The sequence below is a fragment of the Melozone crissalis genome, unplaced genomic scaffold, assembly GCF_028551555.1.
Source record: "Melozone crissalis strain CALT ecotype California unplaced genomic scaffold, PUWL_Pcris_2 ptg000036l_1, whole genome shotgun sequence".
NCBI classification, from domain to species: Eukaryota; Metazoa; Chordata; class Aves; order Passeriformes; family Passerellidae; genus Melozone; species Melozone crissalis.
This window is the reverse complement of record NW_026535814.1, coordinates 21,085,001-21,107,392: the sequence shown is the minus strand read 5'-3', so window position 1 is coordinate 21,107,392 and position 22,392 is coordinate 21,085,001. Positions and strand designations below refer to the sequence as shown.

General features: G+C 49.9%; 1 protein-coding gene across 1 annotated transcript in view; it reads left to right on the top strand.

Annotated features, from left to right (window-relative positions):
• The window catches only part of ZBTB7C (zinc finger and BTB domain containing 7C), a 91,001-nt gene that overhangs the window by 2,176 nt on the left and 66,433 nt on the right, over positions 1-22,392 (top strand). The window contains exon 2 of the mRNA XM_054283498.1: positions 14,714-14,771. Coding sequence (XP_054139473.1) covers positions 14,714-14,771 — 58 coding nt within the window. The remainder of the gene's footprint in view (positions 1-14,713; positions 14,772-22,392) is intronic.

Genomic DNA, 22,392 nt, shown 5'->3' with positions numbered 1-22,392 from the left:
GGCAAATTGCTCTTCCCTGAAAATAGTGATAGATAAAGGCAAAGTGTTCTGGGAGCCATGCCAAGCCAAGGCTCCGAGTTGTTAAGAGATCTGTATCTCAATAACAGATTTTTTTGGTCTTTATCAGCTTTTAAGAGAAAGCATGGTGTTTGCAAGAGCAGATTGGGATCATCCTAAGGAATGGAGCTCTCCTTTTAAAACTGTATAATAATAATAATAATAATAATAATAATAATAATAATAATAATAATAATAATAATAATATTTCTGCAGTGAAGCCATATATGAGAATGTTATTTGTGTAGGAACTGGAAACGAACCTGAAACGTTCAGCGTATTTTTTTAAAGGCACTTTACAAGTCATTTGGCATTGGAAAAGGTACAACTATCCATCAAAGCAGGGCTTGGGGATAAAATAATTAGAAATCACACAACCATAGCAAAGGAAGATTAGTGCTAAAATTAGAAGCCATAAAGTTGTTTTTAGATTAGGCTGGAATCTGGGCAGGCTGCTTTATTGTAGCCTGTTACTTTAAAAAAATATAAGGTGAGAGGTGTGAATTGTCTGCATTTGGTCGTGTCCCAGTGGAAATGCTGTTGTGAATGTTGGGTGGGATGATCTATAAGGTGAATTTCAGGGAAATCCTGAGGGGATGGAAGTGCAGTCCCATATGAAAGGTGACCAGCTGCTAAAGGAGCTGGGTTCAGCGCTGAGCTCTTCTCCACAAGCGTGTCCCCGTGAGTTTGGTTTGCTCCTGGTTTTGTTTCTGGGTTGCAGTGGCCAAACACCCACACTGCATCCAGAAGAGGTGGTGGGGTGGCTGGAATTGGGAATTTAGGTTGGAATTTCCACCCACAAGTGGGGGTGGGTGTGAGTTGGAGCTGCTGTGGTCCCCAGAGCTGAGCTGTGCCCTTGGGTCCAGACAGTGACATCAGGTGGGCAGAGCCCATGGAGCTCCATCACTTTGTTTTCCTGCTGAACCTCCTCAGGCATGAATAGGAACAAATCCTCTGTCAGAGACAAACCCAAAATCCATCAGAGAGCAGACCAGGAGAGCTTGGGGTGTTCATCCTGCACAAGAGAGGAATCCAGGGATGCCTCAGAGCCCCTGCCAGGGCCTCCAGGGGCTCCAGGAGAGCTGCAAGGGACTGGGGACAAGGCAGGCAGGGACAGTGCACAGGGAGTAGTTTTACAGCAGAAGGAGAGATCCAGACTGGATAGAAGGAAGAACTTTTTTGTGATAAAGGGGGTGAGGCCCTGGCACAGATTTCCCAGAGTGGTGGATGCTCCATATATAAATCCCTTCAGGATAAAGGGCCTTGGTACTCAAGCCCTTCTGGTACAACTGGAAGGGTGTAACATGAGCAGAGGGCTGGAGGACAAGGTCAGGCACATCCAGGTGTTTTCACTGAGGAAGATGTCTCTATCTCAAGTAGAGATCCCTTCACCCAGAGAAACATGACTTCTTCAGGACTGATGCCTTCAGATTTGGAGTGCGGGATTTCTGGGATAGAAGCCCGAACTTTGTGGGATGTGCTGCGTAAATACAGGCACAATTAGGTGTACCTCTTCCCCTGGTCCCAGCAGGGGTACCAAGGGGAAAGGGTCTTAGGTTCTCTGCTGTCTGGGAAGCACCAGCCCTCTGTGACCACCCACAGCATCTTCCCTGCACGCGCGTTTCGCGGTGCCTGCAGGGGAAAAGTGGAGTTGAGCAGACTGCCTTCTCCCCCCAGCACGCTCCCCGCTGTGCCTCCAGCTCGCTGAAAGCAGGACAACTCCTCACCGACTCTTTGTAGCCCAAGAACAGAGCCTTGGAAAAGTCCAGCAGCGGGAACTTTACTAATTCCAGCTAATGACTCCGAAATACTGACTGAGGGGAACAATTGCGCGTCATCAAAAGTCGCAGACAAAAGAAATGCAGGGCATTGTAATAGCAAACGAAGCTGAATCTGATCTGATGGAGCACCTTTCATATTCCAAGCGTTTCAAAGCCCTTGGCAGAGTAATGAGCTGCGTGCTGACAGCGGGGCCACTGGACTGGGCTTTATGTGGCCAACAAAAGCCAGCACAGGTGTTGGCAGAGGACTGCTCGTGGTGGGAGAGGGGATGGATGGTGGCTGGCATCTTGGGGCTGTCCTGTGCTTTCCTGGTTTTTTTTTAGAGCTGTTGGATCCTTGGCTGGTGTGTTTATGGGTGTTGGAGGTGACCAGGCAAGATGTGCTGATCTTTCTTAAAGGGGGCTTAGAAGGAAGATGTAGACAGAGTTTTTAGTAGGGTCTGTAGTGAGAGGGCGAGTGTTGATGGTTTTAGATTAAAAGCAGGGAGATTCAGACTTGGTATGAGGGATAAAGTCTTTATGATGAGGGTGGTGAGCTCCTGGCCCAGGGGCCCAGAGCAGCTGTGGCTGCCCCTGGATCCCTGGAAGTGTCCAAAGCCAGTTTGGATGGGGCTTGGAGCAAATCCTGGGACAGTGGAAAGTCTCCCTGGCCCTGGTAACGGGTTGGAACTGGATATTAAGGTCCCCTCAAGGCAAACCATTTCAGGATTCTTATTTAAGAGGGGTGGAGGGACACGTTCTGACACACATGAGGATCCCTTGGTTCAGCTGAGAATAGCCCTCAGCCTCCCAGGTCACCATCTGGCCCTCTAATCTTGTGGTCCCCATGACAGTTTCATGAAGGCCCACGTACAACTCCAGCTCTTTAATTTTAGCTGAGCCAGAATAGCATTGGTGCAGCTGTGGGAACAGATATCTTAGTCCTCAAACTATTCCTGTGGCAGGGAAGTTTTCTTGCCAGTTGTGAGGAGAGGAAAAGGTTAATTGCATATTTTTTTTTCCTTTTTTTCTTTCCTTTTTTTTTCCAAAGAGGAAATAAATGTACCTACCCCACCCTAAGGGGACAGCACAAATCTGTCAGCCCTTGCAGGGTGGGGGCAGGCAGCTGGGCTGCGTTAAGGAAGTCACCCTGGGGAGGGAAGGGGTTTGGGGCATGGGTGGGGGGCCTTGGTTGCCTGCCCCGAGCTGCAGGCAGAGAGGGGGCTCTGCTCCTGGGCTGCATTACACAAGGCTCTGATGCTGTCTGCAGAGCCCTAGAATTGCAGAATGGTTTGTGTTGAAGGGCCCTTAAAGCTCATCAACTTCCACCCCTGCCATGGGCAGGGACACCTTCCACTGTCCCAGGCTGCTCCCAGCCCCATCCAGCCTGGCCTGGGGCACTGCCAGGGATCCAGGGGCAGCCACAGCTGCTCTGGGCACCCTGGGCCAGGGCCTGCCCACCCTCCCAGCCAGCAATTCCTAATTCCCAATCTGCCAAAATCTGTGCCTGCCCTCTGGCCCTGGGGAGCCATTGCCTGGGTGCTGTCCCTGCCTGCCTTGTCCCCAGGGGCTGTGCAGCTCTCCTGGAGCCCCTGCAGGCTCTGAGCTCTCCCTGGAGCCATGGGACTTCTACACAAGTTAATCTCACCCGGCATTGCAATAGAAAATCTGTACATAAGCCTGGTTTGGAGTTAGGAAACGTGCTGAGGGGTGAAGGAGATCTCAGACCTTGTCCTGTGTGACCCAGTCCTTCACTAACTCCTTCCTTCAGCTCCCTGCTAGCCAAGACCACCAGATTCCAGCATCTTCACGGCTTTCCTGGAGGAGCCCGTGGGTTGGTGTTGGGTTTGCTGCATCACCCCCATCCCAGCAGTCAGGGGAGGGTGGGAAGCTGAGCTGCTTTGGAAGCCTGGATCCCCCTCACTCCATCTGTGTTTCTGTGCACTCCAACTGGGTCGGGCTGATGCCATGGCAAGGCTTCCTCCTGCAGACAGCAGTCTTGCAGGCTGTCATCCTGCAGCAGGGGCTTGATGGTGTGCAGATGGATTTGCTTTCCTGTTTCCCTTCCTGTTAGCCTCGTGCTGAGGCTGGCCAGCCCTGCTTCCCAGGCAGGAATATCTCAAGAGGCCAGCTCACCCATCTCCATCATGACCCAGCCTCGTGTAGGTGTTCTGTTTCCACTTCTGAATCAATGCCCAAAGGAATATGAAAGAACCAACATTTTAAGTTTCTCGGGGAGCTGATTGCAATTAAAAAAATACACAGAACTTATCCAAATCTTTCTTTTTGTGGTTTTATATCAGCAGGGCTGGTGTGAGCAACCTGTGCTCATCATCTGAGCACATGAGGAGGAAAATCAGCTCTGGGGGCTCAGGGGAGGCTGTGCTCAGAGGAGGAGCAGGGGAAGGTGGAGTTGATGTTGGTCCTGGTGGTGTGTTTGAGGTGGATTTACACCCTTACACTTCTCCAGAGGGATGCTTTGCCCATGGTTCTCACTTCAGCAGAATGTTGTGGTAAGGACAGGAGGGGAGACGTTAGGAAGGGAAATGTTGGATTTTTAATTCCAGGCTGTCACTGTTTGGTCCAGGAGAGCATCAGTGGAGCCTGGGTGCTGTTTGCCAGAGCAGGGGTGGATCTGCTGAGCCTGTGGGGCTGTGGGACAATGCTGTGCCCAAAGCTGAGCCACAGCCCTGGGGCAGGGGGGCTCTCACTGCCCCCTCTGGCACAGCTCCAGGGCAGGGGGCTCATCTGCATTCTGCCAGATAGGTTTCCTTGCCTCCTGTCTGGGATTCACTATGTGTGTGAGCTTTTAATATCGCTTCACTCTGCCTCCCTACATCCCATGCCCCTGTCCCAGATGTATTTGTTTAAGTGGCTTTAATTAACTTACATTTTCCTGTGCGTGACAGCTCCTTGGGGCTTTGGTAGCTGTTTTCTGTCCTTCCACAGTTGTCACTGACATGTAGCACTTTCCCTGCAGACCAGCTTTCAAGCCTACCGTGTTCTTCCCTTCCTCTGTGGAATTATTTTAACATACTGAAGGGAATTGTTTCCATGTGAGCATAGTTGCACGCTCTCAATTGATTATTAGGTGTGATTTTCCTGATCCCTGCTGGTATCTGCGAGGATTTTGAGCAGGGAAGCCAGAGTGGCATGGGATGATGGCTCAGGTCAGATAGATTTATCTTCACCAGTGACAAGACTGATAACTCTGGGGTGGCATGGCTACAGGTGTTATCATTTGGGTGTCTCCTCAAGAGTGACGGTTAATGTCTTGCCACTACTGATCCATCACAGTGTTATCTGCAGGATTTACAGGTCTTCTCGTGCCTTTCCAGCACCAGCAGGTCCACTTTCCTGGAGCTCTGAGCTGGGTACCTGCTCCCTGCTTGCAGCAGCCATAGGGATCATGTTGGCAAGCCCTTGCTCTCGTGGATTTGTTTGGAATCAAAGTCGGGGAAAATTCCTGCTTGTCACTGCATAAGTTTTGTGGATGGACTGGGGCAAGCCCAGGGGTTCAGTGCTCTGCCAAGGGAAGGCATCACAGGATGGGTTGGGTTGGAAGGGACCTCAGAGCTGATCTCTTCCATGCCATGGGCAGAGACACCTCCCACCATCCCAGGCTGCTCCAAGGCATCAGGCAGGGGAAGGCAAGGCAAGCCTTGATCCTGCCTTCCTGAGGATCACCCAAGAAATCTGACCAGGAGGATGGAAAAGAGCAAGGAAGGACTCAGATCTGGAGTAAAATCTCCCGGGGAAAAGAAGAAAAAAAAAAAAAAAGAAAAGAGCAATAAATCCAGCAAATTAAAATGAAAAGGCAGCTAACATGAGTGACAATTGTACAGCATCAGATAACACTGCATCCTGAATTCCAGTGGGATAGGAAATATGAAGCAAAAATCACTCAGGTGCTTCTAGATAGCGATAAGGAAAGCAATTCCCATTTACTGGTAGAAATAAAATAAGAGGTCGTGATAAACCCTCCATGACTAGACTGGATTAGGGCTCTGGCTGTGAAAATTCATTACAGGCATGCAAAAGAATGCGTATCGTGCCAGCTAAACTGACTACAAACACCATTTATTTGGAGAAGAGACGATTCAGTCAGAATAAATAGATTTCTTTCAAAGGGAAGGGAGGGTGATCTGACACAAATCTATATTCCTGCCTTGTCATTTATTATGCAAATAAGTCTCACACCTCTCTAAGACATGAGGGATGAGTTTATGTTGGAGTTTTATGTTGGAAGAATAATCTTAAACTGCTCCAAGGATTCCAGGGCCAGGCTGGGGTTTCTTGCACACAGTGGCAGGAGATGCTGATTTCAGGAGGGGTTCTGGTGGCAATGACAGTCATACAGCTTGCTCAGATGCTTTTCCAGATATCCCATAAACAAAATTATCCCTTCACATTTCTTCTTACTGTTTGTGGTGTTTTGCTTAGGATTATTTTATTTTATTTTAATTTTTAAAATTTTATTTTAATTTTATTTTTGCTTTGTTCTTTTTTATTCTAGAGTCATAGAATCACAGAGTGGTTTAGGTTGGGAGAGACCTTAAAGATCTTCTACTTCCACCCCCCTGCCATGGCCAGGACACCTTCTACTATCCCAGGTTGCTCCAAATTCCATCCAGCCTGTCCTGGCACACTTCCAGGGATGGGGCAGTCACGGCTTATGTGGGAAATACCATTTCTTGCATTTTCTAGTATTTAGTTTTACTTTATTTGCCCCTACTCTGCAGGAATGACTATATATGGGGGTCACGTGCAGATGGGAGCACGTGGTGTGTTATCTGTCCTTATCTTCAGTTCTCTTTTTTTTTTGGCATCAGCACCCATTAAAGCAGCATCACTCTGCTGGGCTCAGTGGAGCAGGACACGTTTGGGGTTCAGACTCTGAGGTGGTTGTAGGTGGCAGCAGAAGCACTCAGCCTGATGTGCAGGGACCGAAAAGTGACCTAACACCTCCTGTTCTAGCAATTACATCTCTCAGGATGCTAATTTTAGAAAGAGAATTGAGCTGGCAGGGGCCACAAACAGTGGATGAAACCCTGATATTCTGCTCGGTGGAGAGAGGGCTGAGCCAGTGTTAAAAGAACAAAAAACAACAACAACAAAAATGAAACAGAAAAGTATCTCTAGAAGGTTTTTTTCTCCTGACAAGAACGTTGTAATTTTTGTTTTGGAAAAAATCCTGATGAATTTTGTGGTCCTGAATTATATTTGTGTGAGCAAGTCTCCAGGGGGGAATCCTGACTTTCAAATCCACCAAGCTCCCATCTCTGAGATGCACTCAGGACATGTGGGTCTTCTCTCTAATGCAGCATGGAAGCCAGGGGGATGCTTGGGGGGTAGAGGGATCCAGGTGAGACATTGTGCACTTGTAGGACACCCAGAGAAACTGGGTTGTAGCAAACACGCACTCAAAGGACTTCCCTAAATGCTTGATTCCTTCTCCATCACAGCCAGTCGAGGTATTTGCGTGGATTTCTGTTTCTGGTGACCTTAGGAGAAGATAGATGGGCAATATGATGGGAGTAAAGCACAGGGGGACAGGTCTGGGATGAGCAGGAAGGGCTGAGCACCCACCCAGCTGCTCTGCAGCCAGGGAGGAGGACAGTGCCCCCCGTGGGTGCCTCACTTCTCCAGGGGTATTTCACACTTGTGTTGTGCCCCCAGCATTTCTCTGCCGCTGGGCTGGCCGGGCTCTTGCAGCGCTCTGGAGAGATTCTGCTAATGGGATCTGACCTGATGGCTTTGCATGTTTTAAGTAAATTAAGCGCAGCTGCTAGGAAAATCCAGTAACCTTAACAGCACCACGGCTCCGTTGTCTGCATTGTAATTACAGCGGCAACCGCTGGGAAGTTCTACTTTCTGGTTTATTTTAAAATAACTTCTGAGCCACCCTTTGATCAACTACTTCATCCCCAAGTCCTGCCTGTCCTCTCCCAAGGTTTAACCCTTGCTGTATCTTTAAGCATCTGTCTGATCACACTTTCAGTCAGTCACAAAGGCAAGCAGCTGATTGCAAAAATTACTTTTCCTCCCAAATATATCCTGTAATTTTTGAGCTGAGGGAGACTTTGAAGCCAGAGCTTACAGGGTATGTGCAGACTGCAGACAGTGAGCAGAGTTTTATGGCTCCTGGGGAAGGGCAACTTGAAATATGCATCTTTTTCTAATGCTTCATCCAGAATCCTTTGTGCCCTGCAGAGAAATGGGTTTTCTGTCACAGTGACAACAGCAAAAGGACTTAGATTTATGTAGGAAGCAAAATTAGGAGCCTAATTAGTTTTTCCCTTGTCAACCCTTGAGTGCAACCCATGCTGCAAAAGCCTTGGTCATCTCAAGGCATGGGCATAGCTGTGTGCTCCTTCCCTGCATTAAAAACTCACACCAGCTTCCTGTAGGGGCTGGGTGGGCTTGAATTTCTGAAGGACACCCAGGATTAGGGAAATGGCTCAGGGTATTCCATCAGAGCCTGCAAAAGGGCATGAAACAGATATGTTTTGAGCATGTCCCAGTGCAAGGAGGTTGGCTCAGCATCATGGGGTGCTGGTGGTTCCTTGATGGCTGCGTGTTCAGGGCATCTCAGCTGCTGCACCTGAGGTGATGTTGTATTTGATTATATAATCATGGTTGGGTTTGGGTGGGAAGGGACCTTTAGAGGCCTTCTCATTCTACCCCTGCCATGGCAGGGACACCTTCCACTGTCCCAGGTTGCTGCAAACCCCATCCAGCCTGGCCTTGGGCACTGCCAGGGATCCAGGGGCAGCCACAGCTGCTCTGGGCACCCTCATCACCTTCATCATAAATCATGGTTATGGCTACCCTTCATCCTGCTGGACATGGGATGAGCTGTCTCATAGAGATCTGAGGGTATGTTTTGCATCTTGTTTTCCAACCTGATTCCTTCTGTTTGCATCCAGGCTACTCAGGACAGGCAGATCCCAGCTGTGGTGCCCTGCTCTGCTCTCCCGTCTGCCGTCAGCAGCACGTTGATGTGTGTCTGCCTTGGAGAGCAAAGAGGGTGCCTGTGCATGTGATTTGGGTGAAAACACTGGCTGAGTGTGATTGAGGCTGTAAAGTTTATGAGATTCTGCATTTTATGGTAAATTTTAAATTGACACTGCAATCAGGAGCATTAGGGTCTGTAAAGGAAAGTCGGCGTGATGTGTTGCAGAGCACGAGGTGGTAATTTCCTCTCTTATATTGATCCTATCAACAGCAAAGAATGAAGCAGCTGCTTCTTGGAGGATTGGTTTTTTAATGCGTTCGTTTTATGTATTTGTAGAGTATTATTTATTATGTGGGGTTTTCCCCCCTATGCTGCCTTTCCCTCTCCCCCCATTTCTAGAAGGGTGCAGCGCTGTCTTACCTTCACTCCTCACCTGTGGATTTCAAAACCCCTTTCCAGCCACAGCTGATGCTGCTGTTTCCATTTTCACACAGGAAGGGGAAAACTGAGCATAGGAGATTGGAAAGGATGTCAGCCCAAAGATGCAGCCAGGTCACTCCTTCAGAGCACAATCCACACACTCAGTTCTTTCCGAGCTGGGAGCGATGATCTGTCTCAGGGAGGTTTTTTTTTTTTGCTGGAAGAAACAGTCCCTGGCAATAAAAAAAACCCAGCAGTAATCATCCCAAACACTCTCCTAGGCAATGCAATGTCCATGTGTGCCAGGGCATGGTAGAAATGCCTTTTCAGAGTATGTTTTCCGTGTGGGATTTTCTGCAGGGGCGTGGGTGACTTGGCTCCCGTGATTCTAGAGGGCATCTCCAGGGCACTGCCCTGTTTGAGGCAACAAAGGCTTTCAGTGAAGCTCAGGAAGAGTTTGAGGAAGTCAAAGACTCTTTAGAGCATAAGAAGGGAATGGGCAGAGGCCTTTGGGAGGAATTTGGGGGTCACCTGGGTATGAAAGACGTGAGATGAGCTCTTCCCCAGGCTTAGACCCATTACAGATGAATCACAGCAAAGGGGTTTTTTCAAGATGTTTGGTTTTCAGACATGCCAAGAAGATTTAAAAAGAACTGATTGCAAAAGTCATGGGCATTTTAAAGTAACATTTGATGGGGATTTCTTGAAGATGCTGTAATACAGCCTACTGTAGAAGCATCTGCTTCCCAGATTAACAGAGGGTTTGCAAACAGCACTTGGGAAGCACCCTCCAAGATTATTTCAAAAGTGCAGAACAGATTTGGTGAATGATTTATGACATGGATTTGCATATCAGTTGTTCTTTCTGCTTTCTTTGTCAAATTTACTTGTTTCAGTCCTATTATGCACAAGCAGTGTAACCATCCTGGAAGTGTGGATGTGCCAGGATTGTGCTGCTCATCACAGCAGGGGCCTGAGGGTGCAGAGCTGCAGGGCATCCCCATCCCATGCAAATGGGTTTTATTTAGGAGCTGTTGAAACTTAGACCACGAGCTGGAGGTAGGCTGCCGTGGCAGATAAAAATACTAACTTGGCGCTCAATCTCCTTTTAGGGTCAGTGGATGTTTGGCCAGTGAGTCTGGAGGGTGTTTCACACCCCAAGAGAGATACTGAAGTTGGGGTAACTGAATGGCTCCCCAAACACCCAAAATGGTGCCAACTGCATCTCCATGGCAGCAGTAAGAGCTGGGGCAGCCACCACACGTGTAGCCACAATTCAGCTGCTGGCCATAGTGTCCACTTTTACCCTAGGACACATTGCTTAGTCTCCATCTGTCAGTCAGGAGGGATGCAGGCCCAGGGTTCTGCCCAAAAAAGCCAGGCATGGGTCTGGGTTAGCTCAGGGAGTCCAGTGTAGCAATGAGAACCTGCATTAAGCCAGCTAAAGCCAGGACCTGTGTGGGCACCCCCTGAGACGCCTTAGCTGGAGCTGAGCCCTGCCAGATGTGCCAGGGACTGGTGTGGGTTTATCAGGCTGTCCCTGGGAGCCACCTCCAGGCCTGGACACTGGGGAGGGCATGCCCATGGTCTGTGCTGGCTGTCCATCTCCATCTCCATCTCCATCTCCATCTCCATCTCCATCTCCATCTCCATCTCCATCTCCATCTCCATCCTGTGCTCCAGGTGACCCGAATTCCAGCTGCTGGCTGCTCAGAGCATGGATGGCAGCCTTGGAAAGCCACTGGAAATACATGAGTGCTTGTTCTGTTGAGGACAGGGCTGTTCCCTGGAGAAACCTCTGGTGTCCTCAGCATGGACATGGACCTGTTGGAATGTCCAGAGACGCTCCAGGAGCCCCTCTGCTCTGGAGCCAGCCTGGCACAGCTGGGGCTGTTCAGCTGCACAAGAGAAGGCTCCAGGGACACCTCAGAGCCCCTGCAGTGCCTGAAGAAGGCTTAGAAGAAAGATGGGGACAAACTTAACGGGGTGTGTTACAATAGGACAAGGAGTGATGGTTTTAAACTGAAGTGGAATCAATTTAGATCAGCTTTCAGAAAGAAGTTTTTTTTACAGTGAGTGTGGTAAAACTGGCACATGCTGCCCAGAGAAGCTGTGGATGCCCCAGTCCTGGAAACATCCAAGGTCAGGCTGGACAGGGTTCTGAGCCCCCTGGTCTAGCTGAAAATGTCCCTGCTCATGGTAAGGGGGTTGGACCAGATGGCTGTGAAGGTCCCTTCCAACCCGCACTGCCCTGTGATTCTGTGATGGAGGTTTCTTCGCGTGGGCCTGGCCTCAAGGGCAGGGCAAGCATTCCAGATCACCGGTTTATTTGGGAACCATCTCTCCCAGCCCAGCAGCCCAGCCCAGCCAGGTGATGGGGAGGGAGGTCAGTGTGCTGAAGGGGGCAGGAGCTCCACTGCTGGGGACACGCGGTGAGAGGAGCAGCCCCGTGAGGGAGCTGATGCGGCACACCCACCCACAGTGATGTACCCAGGGAGGGTAATTAGAAATCTGAATGTCATCTGCAGGAGGGCGTGTCCGAGTCGTTCTGCAAACCACCCCGAGAAGCTGAAAGGGGCCCTGTGGCTGAAGGGGAAGCCACAGGCAAGCCTGGTTGATTTGCAGCCTCTCATCGCACGTGTGCTTTGGGAACGGCAGAATGAAGCCTGGGCTGCCCTCAGCAATGCCCATCCTAGTTTGGAAACTGCTACAAGAGCATCAGGGCATCCCCTGGTGCAGAGGGTGGATCATGAGTGTGTTTATTCTTGCAGGGTTGATGAAACTGAAACCCTCTTGGAGGGTTGAGGAAACTGTGATTCACGTGCAGCCTTTTCTTAGCCCAGGAACTCCCATTTATTGCCCCATGAGAATTCTGCTGCGCCTCAAACAGGGCTTTGAATTGTTTTAGGTGGAATTATAGAATCACAGAATCATTTATTTGGAGAAGCCCAGCCATAATCTCAGCTCTGCCAAGGCCACCACTGACCCCTGTCCCCCCATGTGCACATGGGTTTTAAATCCCTCAAGGGATGAGGACTCCACCACTGTCCTGGGCAGCCTGTGTGATGGCTGGACAGCCCATTCTTTGAAGGAATCTCTCCTCATATCCCATCTCAACCTGCCCTGGCTCACCTTGAGGCTGTTCCCCCTTGTCCTGTTGCTTGTGAGAAGACACCAACCCCACCTGCCCACAACAGCGTGTTGAATTGCAAGCTGAGCTCCCCTTGCTCTGGGGAGCAAGGCAGTGAAGGACCTGTGGGGAGAAGAAGGCTTTAGGCACAAGTTAGAGCTGAAACCCAACACTTCTCAAGGGAAATGTGGTGCCAGCCCCTGCCCTGGTGCTGGGGGAGGTTTTGTGCTGACCCAAGCAGAGCTCATGAGCTCTGCCATGAAGCCAGGATCCATTGCAGGGTTTTTGCAGCCTCCCCTGGGAATTTTGCCCCAAACAAAGATGATGGTGCTGGCCCAATGAGGGCATGTTTGCACTAAACTCTTTGCCTGGTTTTGATCTCTTTTGGCTGTTGAGTGGCAAACAAGCCATTAGACCAGGACAGTGGTGGCTCCTTGTGAGTTATGAACTGAAGTAAGGAAGGAGGCTAACGAGCTGGCTAAGGAAGGAGGTCCTGCTGGAGGGTCACAGCAGCTGGATGCTCCTGAAAGCACATGGACTCACTGGCTGCAGGGGAGTCCCATTCTTGGGGCTGATCGTGGCCCTGGGGCTGGTCTGCAGCCACTCCGTGCTGTACACTCACCTGTGCTCCATGAATGTCCTCAGACTGCTTAAATGTCCTCAGGCCAGTGAGAAGGAGAATTAGGGGCCATCACAAAGGGTGCTGTTCATGGTTTTCCTCCGTTCCTTGAGTAAATTTGCAGAGCTGTAATTTAACACTGTCATAGATTGGGTAGGGTGATCAGAGCCTGTTGGTTTCTCCATCCTGGCATCCAGGTGTCAGCCTGGCTTGGAAAATGTTGTTGACACTTCCCCATGAAAATAATGAGTATCTCATAAAGGCTGAATCAAGATTGTTGGCTCTTTCTAAAAGCTGGGAGAGGAATCCCATTTGCTTCCTTGTGTCATGAGTAATGGGAAACAATGCTCGTGGATCCTGCACTAGTAAACCCATTCAGGGGCTGCCTGGAGAAGAGAAAGAGATGGTTGGGTGATTGATTCAGTCAGGAACCTCTTGGGGAGCTGGGGTAGAGAAGGCAGTGTCTCCATCTCCAGCTGCCCCATGATAACCAGTGTCTCCTTGCCCATGGATGTGCCACTTGGTGCCATGGTTTAGTTGAGCTGTCAGGGAACGGGGTGGACTTGATGATCCGGAAGGTCTCTTCCAACTCTGTGTGATTCTGTGATTCTGTAATAGAGAGACTGCACACAATGGGTGGCTGTTCCTTGCTTTGCACACCACTAATCTGTGGCAGAGAGATCCAGTTTCATTTGCAGCTTCCATGAGTAGGAGGGAGCCTCTTCACCCTGTCCAGGACTCTGGTCCAAGGACAGATGTGAGCTGGTGGTGCCATTTTAGGGAAAATACCCCAGATTATGGCTTCTTTGGCATGCAGACAGTGCATTTCCATCTGACTGCTGAGCCACAGGAGCATTTTCCAGCTGAGCACTACTGCATCGTACGTTCCCAGTGTTGTAATAGCCACAATGGTCTTCCTCCCTGTCCTCACCCAGGAGAAGGCCTGGGCCAGCCCCCAAATTGTTCTAGGGGACCCTGTTGATATATTGCTACCTGCTGGTGGGGTTCTCACACCTTGAGGTTGTTCTGAGGTGGAGTAAAGCACCCAAAAATCCTTCTGCCGATCTCCTTCATCAGCCCTGAGTCCAGCCAAGCTGCTGAGGCTCCCACATGGAGTTGTCAGCTTCTGGAAATGCAGGCTCCCCCTGTCTCCATCATTTAGAAGTGTGACTGGTGGCCAGGAGCTTCTCTAGAGCTCCATTTCTCCAAAAGGTCTTCCTGAGCTGAGAGGGGCAGGGAACTTTTATGGGCAGAGTTGGGAGGATGCTGGTCATGCACCTGTTGGTCATGCACCTTCATCTCTGCACCCCAGCAGTGCAGAACATGGATTTGTTGTGGATTTGCACCGCAGGTGCTACTGAGCTGCCACTGGTGACTGAACTGTGGGTGTAGGAATAAGCTGACAATGCTGAGGGGCCAAAGTGTAATGTTGATCTGGGGGAGGGATGGGTGAAGCAGCCCAGAGTGTGATCCATTCCTGGGGCCTTCATCTCCCAGCTGTCACTGGAGATGTGATACAGGGGGAGGATGGGTGGGCTTGCCCCTCCGTGGCACAGTGTTGCTAGGTGATTTTGTGGTACAGGGAAGGGTAATGAGCAGAGGAACTGACCCTGGGAACACGTGTGGTGGGAGAGCAGGAGCAGGCCTGGCTCTGTTTTCTCATCGTCCCAGCAGAGGCTTCTCCAGAGCTGGCCCTTCTTAACCACATAATCAGTCCTGGATCTGATGAGGGGTTTTGTTTTGTGTTTTTTCTCTCTGTTTTTCCCTAGGAAATGGTCAGAGGAGCGAAAGGAGCATCACCATTTTGAAACAAAACCAAGGGTACTGGTGAGTACACACCGGGGCGAGCCTTGTGGGGAGAGCTGGCAAGCAGGATGCAGACTGGGGAGAGCTGTGTGACTGTCCTGCCACCTTGCTGGGGTCTTGGGTGTTCTGATCTGCCCTTCAGTTATTGAGATTTCCTGTGGGAGAGGAGGTAGTTTGCTGTGTTAATGGATCAGCACAAACCATCTTCACCACCACCACTGCGATTCTCTGCTGTCGTCAACGACCAAACCTCTAATTGCTCTTCCTGTAAATGCGTGGAAGATGCTCTCATCAATATGTGTGTTCTCAGTGCTGAGTGCTGGAAGGAGCAGGCAGCAGATATGCTGGCAGCTGCACAGGAGTGCACCAAGCAACAATATTTGTTCATGCTTGGAGTGCTTTTGGCTGTTGTTGTGCTTGGCCCCGTCCAGACCCAGTCACGGGGCTGCGATCTGGGTGGCAGTTCAAGGTCCTCTCCAGACCTGTTTTCTGCAGCTGTCACACAGGAGGCTGGGACTTGGATGTTTGCCTAGAGGTCTTGAATAGGAAGAAAGGAGAATCCTTTTTTTATCATCTGAGCTAGCTCAGATATGCCAGAGCCAGACCCTGAGCTGATGTTTTTGAACTGAGATATTTTGCATTGTGTCAGGTGGGAGGCTGGGGTTTTTTTTCACCATCTTCTCATGAGAACTTCCTGGTTTACACTGGCCAAACCCTCAGCAGAGCCATGCTGTGAGCCCCCGCAGGTTCCCATCCCTCAGGGACCAAATTCCCACATCTTTCCTCTGTGCATGTGTGATGGATGCTGAGGAGCATCTTGGGGCTGGGCTGTCACAGAACTGTAGAACCGTGGTTTGGGTTGGAAGGGGCTTTTAAAGCTCATTTCATTCCAACCCCCTGCCATGGGCAGGGACAGCTCCCACTGTCCCAGGCTGCTCCAAGCCCCATCCAGCCTGGCCTGGGGCACTGCCAGGAATCCAGGGGCAGCCACAGCTGCTCTGGGCAACCTGTGCCAGGACCTCACCATCCTCATCATAAAAAATTTCCTTCTTACACCTACTCTTGCATCTCTGCTGTCACCTGGACTACAGGGGCAGTGCTGGTGGAGGTTGGATCATGGGGAAATGGAGATTTTTAAGACATACCTCAGCTGCTGTAGTACAGTTTGAGTGTAAATGAAGGGAGAAACTTACACAACGTGGTTTCAGGAAGCAATCTTCAGACATGTAAAAATGTAGGGGCCCTTTATAGTTAGTGGAGATGTTTTTATGCCATGTTCCATCTGATCTAGTTTGGGCAGCATGTGAGGATGAGCAGGAGTCTGTCCTTCCTCTCTGGCTGCAAGAGCAGCCCAGGTGAGGGATGGTGTGTCTGCAGGGTCACCTCCTGATAAGGCAGGGAGGGTGCTGAGACCCCGTTTTCCCCCAACACCCCTGCCAGCAGAAGAGCTTGAGAGGGGATGCTTTGCTCACAGGAATCATCCCTGACTCCGAAACAGGTTCTAATCAGTGCCTGGAGCACAGACTAAACTCCTTTCTGTCTCCCACACCTCCTACAGCTTCCCTGCTGCCTCTGCAATCAGCTAGGAGAAAAACCCAGACTGTTCCTGAGAACAGCAACCCCTTCTCCTGCAAACAGGGCAGCCAGCAAGGCTGCTGCAGGGCTGAGTGCTGTCAGCCTGGGGCGGTGAACGTGCACCCATCTGCTCCCAAATTCCAGCTGCTCCCCCTCCATGCCCCCAGCCTCTGGCAGGGGTGGTGAGGACTGGCAGGGCCAGTGTGTATCTGAAGCATTGGGTATTTCATCGTGCTGGCTTTCCAGGCTCACACCAGTGGGGGTTTGGCCCCTTGAGCTCCAGCAATCCTGAACTGATGCAGCTTATTAAGCATCCGTTTGCGCTGTCTTTAGCATTAAATAATTGGTTCCTCAGCATATTTGGGTTGGAGGGTATCTGATAATCCTCTGAACTATCCATCAGGCTCCATTACCATCTCTGCACTCCTGTGCCAGCTGCCTTGTGTCAACTCTGCCTGGGGTTTACAAATAGATTTTGTTTCTCCTGCAGTTTTGCCTCTTTTCTTCAGTCTCCCTCTCTCAAAGGAGCTGTTTCAGGCTCCTTAAAAATTTGTGCAGACACCCCTGTCAGCATCTTTCTGCTGACTGGTGAGTGATGGGTCCCATCCTTGTGCTGCCTTCTGCTCCTGACAGGGTCCCCAAGCAAAAACCCTTCGTTTACCTCAAAAGGAATAGAATTGTTGTCTCCACTGAAAGAATTGATAAATCTTCACATTGTTTGAGTTTTCTTACTGGCTGAGAGGGTTTGTAGCAAGCACAGTGATGACTTGTCAGCTGCCTTTGGCAGACCAGCACTGTACATACATGTGGGGCACAGACCATGTGTGTCCTGATAGTATTTTAATAAGGATGCTTCAGAGGGCTCCTAAAAAGCCTCCTAGCCAGGTGGGTAATGTGAGAGCTGGGAGTAGAATAATTAGAGTAGAATAGAAATAGAAATAGAAATAGGAATAGAATAGAATAGAATAGAATAGAATAGAATAGAATAGTTTGGGTCAGAAGAGACTTTTAAAAGACATCTTGTCCAACCCCGCTGCAATAAGCAACATATACCATATTCAACTATACCAGGTAGCTCAAAGCCCTGTCCAGTCTTTTTCATGTTATTTTTGTTACCTGTTGCTGCTACTGCCATGCCAGCTGTGAGGGGGATGCTCAGCATCCTTCAAAAATCAAGCTTGTGCTCTCCAGGTCTGCAGCATCCTGGAGGAGGTGGCTGGGTTGGGAGATTAAATCCTTGTGGATCTGGTTTGTTTTTAGAGCTAATCCTAAAGTCACACACACCAGGGCTAGGGCCTGCAAAAGCATATGTTCCCATTTCACAGGAGGTGCTGCTGGATGTTTTGCCAGTATCAGGAAGGGCATAGCTGGGTTTTACTCATGCAAGATGAGCTTCTTCCTTTTTATATAGATTAAGAAATGTTTTTCCCAGTGAAATGTTGGGGTTATCAAGGCTGGTCTCAGGCTGACAGGGTGGGATTGCAGGTCATACCAGGGTGTAGCACTGCGGCAGGCAAGAGGAGTCAGAAAACCAGGGCCTGGCTCTTTTACAAACACCTTCCCATATAGTCTGAACCCTTGTTTTCTGACTTGTTCTAGAGGCATCTTTTGCTGCTAGGGTGTCAAACATGCAAGGAAAATTCCGGCATCTTCAGCCCATTTAGGAACTCTCCAGCTCATACATTGAATTTTACCCCTGCATTTCCAGATTGCCTCTTAAAAATTTTTTCTTAGTTCTAACCTGCCAAGAGGAGATTGATAAGAGGAGATGAATTTCCTAAAATAGCGACTTGGTACTTCTGTAAAAACATGTTGGTGTGACTGTCTCAAGGACAAAAACATGGCATTTTGTACCAAAATATATTTGCTTTTGCAATAGAAACTTTTACTTTGCATCCCTACCCTGGGTGCAGTGTATTGTTGGAAAGGAGCCATCTCTTAAGTGAGCTTGCAGTATGAAGAAGGAAAAACAGGATGACAAAAACCTATAAACAGGGTAAATTATTGTGGAACAAGAGGCATTAATTGTGCTTAACACATGGAGGAGACTGATGCTGGGTGGTGTGAAGTGACCCAGCAGAGTCCACACGCCTTCAGCAGAGGCAGAGACCTGCTTTTCCAAGACATTTGCAGCGTCTCAAAGCCTGCAAATTCTGCTTGTCCAGAAGACGTGACAGCGCCCCGGTGTCACTGTGAGACAAAAACCTCCCCGATTCCTGCGCCCGTGCCCTAATGTCATTACTCCCCTTCCCTTGCAGATCCGCATAATGACATTCATGGTCGCACGCGCACACAAAAATACTTTATATAAAGAAAATGAATCTGGCTTCAGCCGGCTCTCGCCTTCTGCCACGCTTACCTCCAGACCCCGGCTCGCCCAGGGTGAAATGAGAAGGGGAGTTAATGTGGCGGGGTCATTTCTCACTGCTGAATTGGTCAGCCGTCTGCCGAGCCAATTTCTGCAGCTTTTCAGTGGCGTGGCAGACCCCTGGGTAATATTTGCCTGAATAGAGCCCTAAGTGTTTAAGCTGTATTGCTAGGAATGGCTGTTTTATCCTATGCATCTGAGATTTCAACTCATCAGACATGAAGCAGGTCAAGACTCTCATGCCATTGTGTGCATTATAGCGAACAGAACAGAATATGCTTGATAAAAGGGAGGACTTAAAAGAAATGCTTCTTTAGACCTGAAACTTTCAAGTCCCACAATGCATCAAAGACCCCTCGTATAGACTTTGAAAGGGGTGAAAGGCATTACCTAATATTTGGAGGAAATGAATAATAAAGCATCCCAAGTGCCTGGAAACTAATTTAGGAGTGCACGCTGCACTGTATTGCCTCTGCTGGATTTGCTCACCAGAAGAGTTGTTAACAAAGGGTTTAAAAAATAAAATAAAATGACGTTTGGCGACCAACTTTTCTGCCTTGAAATGCCCCCTTTTTTGTAATGTTTCCTGGTAAGACTTACTTATGAAAAGATGAAATACAGCCTGTGCTGCAAACACCAGGTCTCAAATGAATCTCGGGAGCCCGCAAGGTTTCCCACCATTCTCCTCCCCACCGCAGCCTTTTGTTCCTTCATGTTGAAAGCACTGCTTGCAGGATGCTTGCAGGATGCCCAGGCACTACCTGCTTCTGGAGTTTAGTCATATCTCAGGAAAAAGAGGAAAAAAAACCCAGTCTATTTCTGTGGCCTTTGCTTTTGTTCCAGCAAAACCACCTTTGTGTAAAGCCGGGGCTGCTCTGTTGGTGACCTGTAGCTCCTTGCAGCTGGAATTGGGAGCTGGGTACCCTGCTGAAGGCACCAGTTGTGTTTCTGGCATCCCCACGGATGCTGGAGGTGCTGTTTGGAGCCTGAGATATTTATTGTAGAGTCATGGAACGGTTTAGGTTGGAAAGGACCTTTAAGCTTTAGTCTAGTTCCAAACCCTCTGCCATGGGCAGGGACAGCTTGCACCAGACCAGATTGCTCCAAGTCCCCATCCAGCCTGGCCCTTCCAGATGTTTCCTTCCATCGCTGTTTCTGAGATGCACTGACTCCTAACGCAGTGTTCTCCAAGGCTCCCATGGGATTTGGGAGCTGCAGAGCTTGTGTGGGCTCAACCTCTGCCTTGTGTCATGAGATGGGAGTGTCTGTGGGACATCCACCCCCGTGGGATGGGGGGGAGAGGCCTGATGGCTCTGGGATTCAGCAGAGGGGAGGTGGTGTTGGCAAGGATAACCTGCTTCAGAGCAGAGAACCAAACCTTGTGCCATACAAACTTTCCTCAAATCTCATGAGGTGTTGGGAGGTGAGGGCAGCTGGGCAAGGGTGTTTGGGCCTGAGGGGCTCTGCTGTCCTGCTTGCCCTGCCCCTGCCCATCCCCTCTGCCCGTGCTTGTCTCCCTGAGCTCTGCTTTCACCATCTGTGGAGATCAGTTAAATCTGAGTGCTTTCTTACCTGCTTCTCCCCCAGGCCATGGTTAATTGAGGGCAGGAGGGCAGGCAGGAGTGCTCAGGCAATGTTTACAAGAAGAAGGGGATGTTAATGGGCCAGCAGGACTCGAGCAGTGGGGTATGGAGATGATGGGCAGTGGTTGTGGGGCAGTGATTTTCCCACTTTTTTTTTCCCCCAGTTACCAGAGGTGAGCTTTGTGTCCAAATGAGTTAAATCTGGACTTCTACCCCCATAAAATTTCCAGTGCTGGGGCTGCTGTTTCAGTGGGACCTTCTGTAGTGGGAAAACAATGGGACATTGGGATGGGGGAGGATGCCTGTGAGTTACCAGTCATTGCAAGATTGGGGGAAGGAGAACTTCTAGCAAAATAATGTCTTATTTTATCAATCCAGCAACCTTATTAGGCTGGGGCCAGTTATTATAGTTACCAGTTATCAGAGGGGCACTGGATGCCCCATCTGTGGCCATGTTGGACAGGACTTGGAGCACTCTGTTCAAACAGAAGGTGACCCTGCCCATGGGCAGGGAGCAAGATTAGATGGCCCTTAATAGTTCCTTTTCAGCCCAAAGCATTGCATGGTTCTGTGGATCTGTTTAGTGTATCTCCATGGCATCCTTCCTGACCAGGGTGTGTGCAGGTGCTGGTTCAAGGCACTGATGGTCTCAGCCACAAATCCCAGTGGGTGGTGGGGCACAACAAGTGGTGTACAGGGTAACAAACAAGTCCCAAGCTTTTCCACCTCCTTTTTTCCTTGACACTGGAGAGCTAGCTGACAAAGCCTGACCTATCTTTGACAAAACAATAATCAGAAACCAGGATAATTTCTCGTGGAAAGAAAACCTGGCGGTGCTGCGAGGGGAGTTTCATGCCCTGTCTTAACGATACATCAGTGTCCGGGGACTTCTTAGTCTTGTGCTTGGGTTTTATGATCCGTATTACTTCTCCTTTAATTTTTATTGCTTGGCTTTAGTTTTTGATACAGTGCTGGAAGCACCTTGGTGGGCAGGGATGGCTCCCTTAGCACTGGCTGTCACCTTGTGGCTTGACCCACATTTCAGGGAGGAGCAGAGGGGCCGGACGTGGGCTCCACAGCCCTTTATGTGGTGACACCCTGCCTGTGTCAGCCCTGCCTGCCAGCACTGTGAGCTGGGGGGCTGGCCTTGCTGATCACCCCCCTGGGCTCTGCTGCTTTCTCCTGGGCTTCAAGCAGAGCGTGGCAGGACACAATCTTCTCCCCTGCAGAACATCTCCTTCAGGGGGTCTGTGACCCATCATCCTATTCCTAGGACATGTCTGAGCCAGGGAAACCAGGTAAGGCATTGGTGCTGGCTGGCTCTGGTTTCTTCCTCCCAGCAGATCAGGTGAGGTTTGCTTCCCTTCTGTGTGGGCCATCCTTGCTGCAGTTTTGCTTCTGGTTTTCTACCCACTGCAGAGAGAAATAAAATCTTCTCTAAGATCATTCTGAATAGATAAAGGTAGTGAAATGTGGAAAACTCTGAGGTTCATCTGGGAAACTTTAACACTTCAGGAGCACAGGGGATCAGCCATGCTCTCCTGAGCTGGACCCTCAAACACAGTTCTGCCAGGTCTGCTGGTGGCTCTTGTCTCAGAATAGCTCTGGATAACATGTGCTGTCAGAGGAAGCACAAAGGGATTTATTTAGCCTGACTGGGAAGCTGGCATTGCCCAAGCTTTGTGGTCATGGGGTGACTTGTGTTAAGGAGATACTTGGGCTGCACTGGTGGGCACCTGAGTGTGAAGGGACAGCCCTGGCTGTCCCCTGGGGCTCCCTCCATGCCAGCTGATAGCCCATGCCATTTAGGAGAGGCTTCACTCCTTGCTGCTTGGCATTTCTGCTCGCTGCTCCAGGACTGATCCAAACCCCGCTGGCACCAGGGAAGATTTTCTCTGGCTTCAGCTGGCTCCGTCCTCCCGGAGAGAAGACGTGACACAACTTGTGCATCGCGGTTTATTCCTGGTGACAAGTGCACCTTCCCCAGTGCCCTTTCACACCCCTGCATGCAGGGGCTGGGATGCTGGCCCCCTCCCAGGCAGCCCACGAGCAGGGCTGTCAGAGCCAGGGAGCTTGCATGCTGTTGAGAGAAACCCTCCCCTCCGTACCCAAGGGA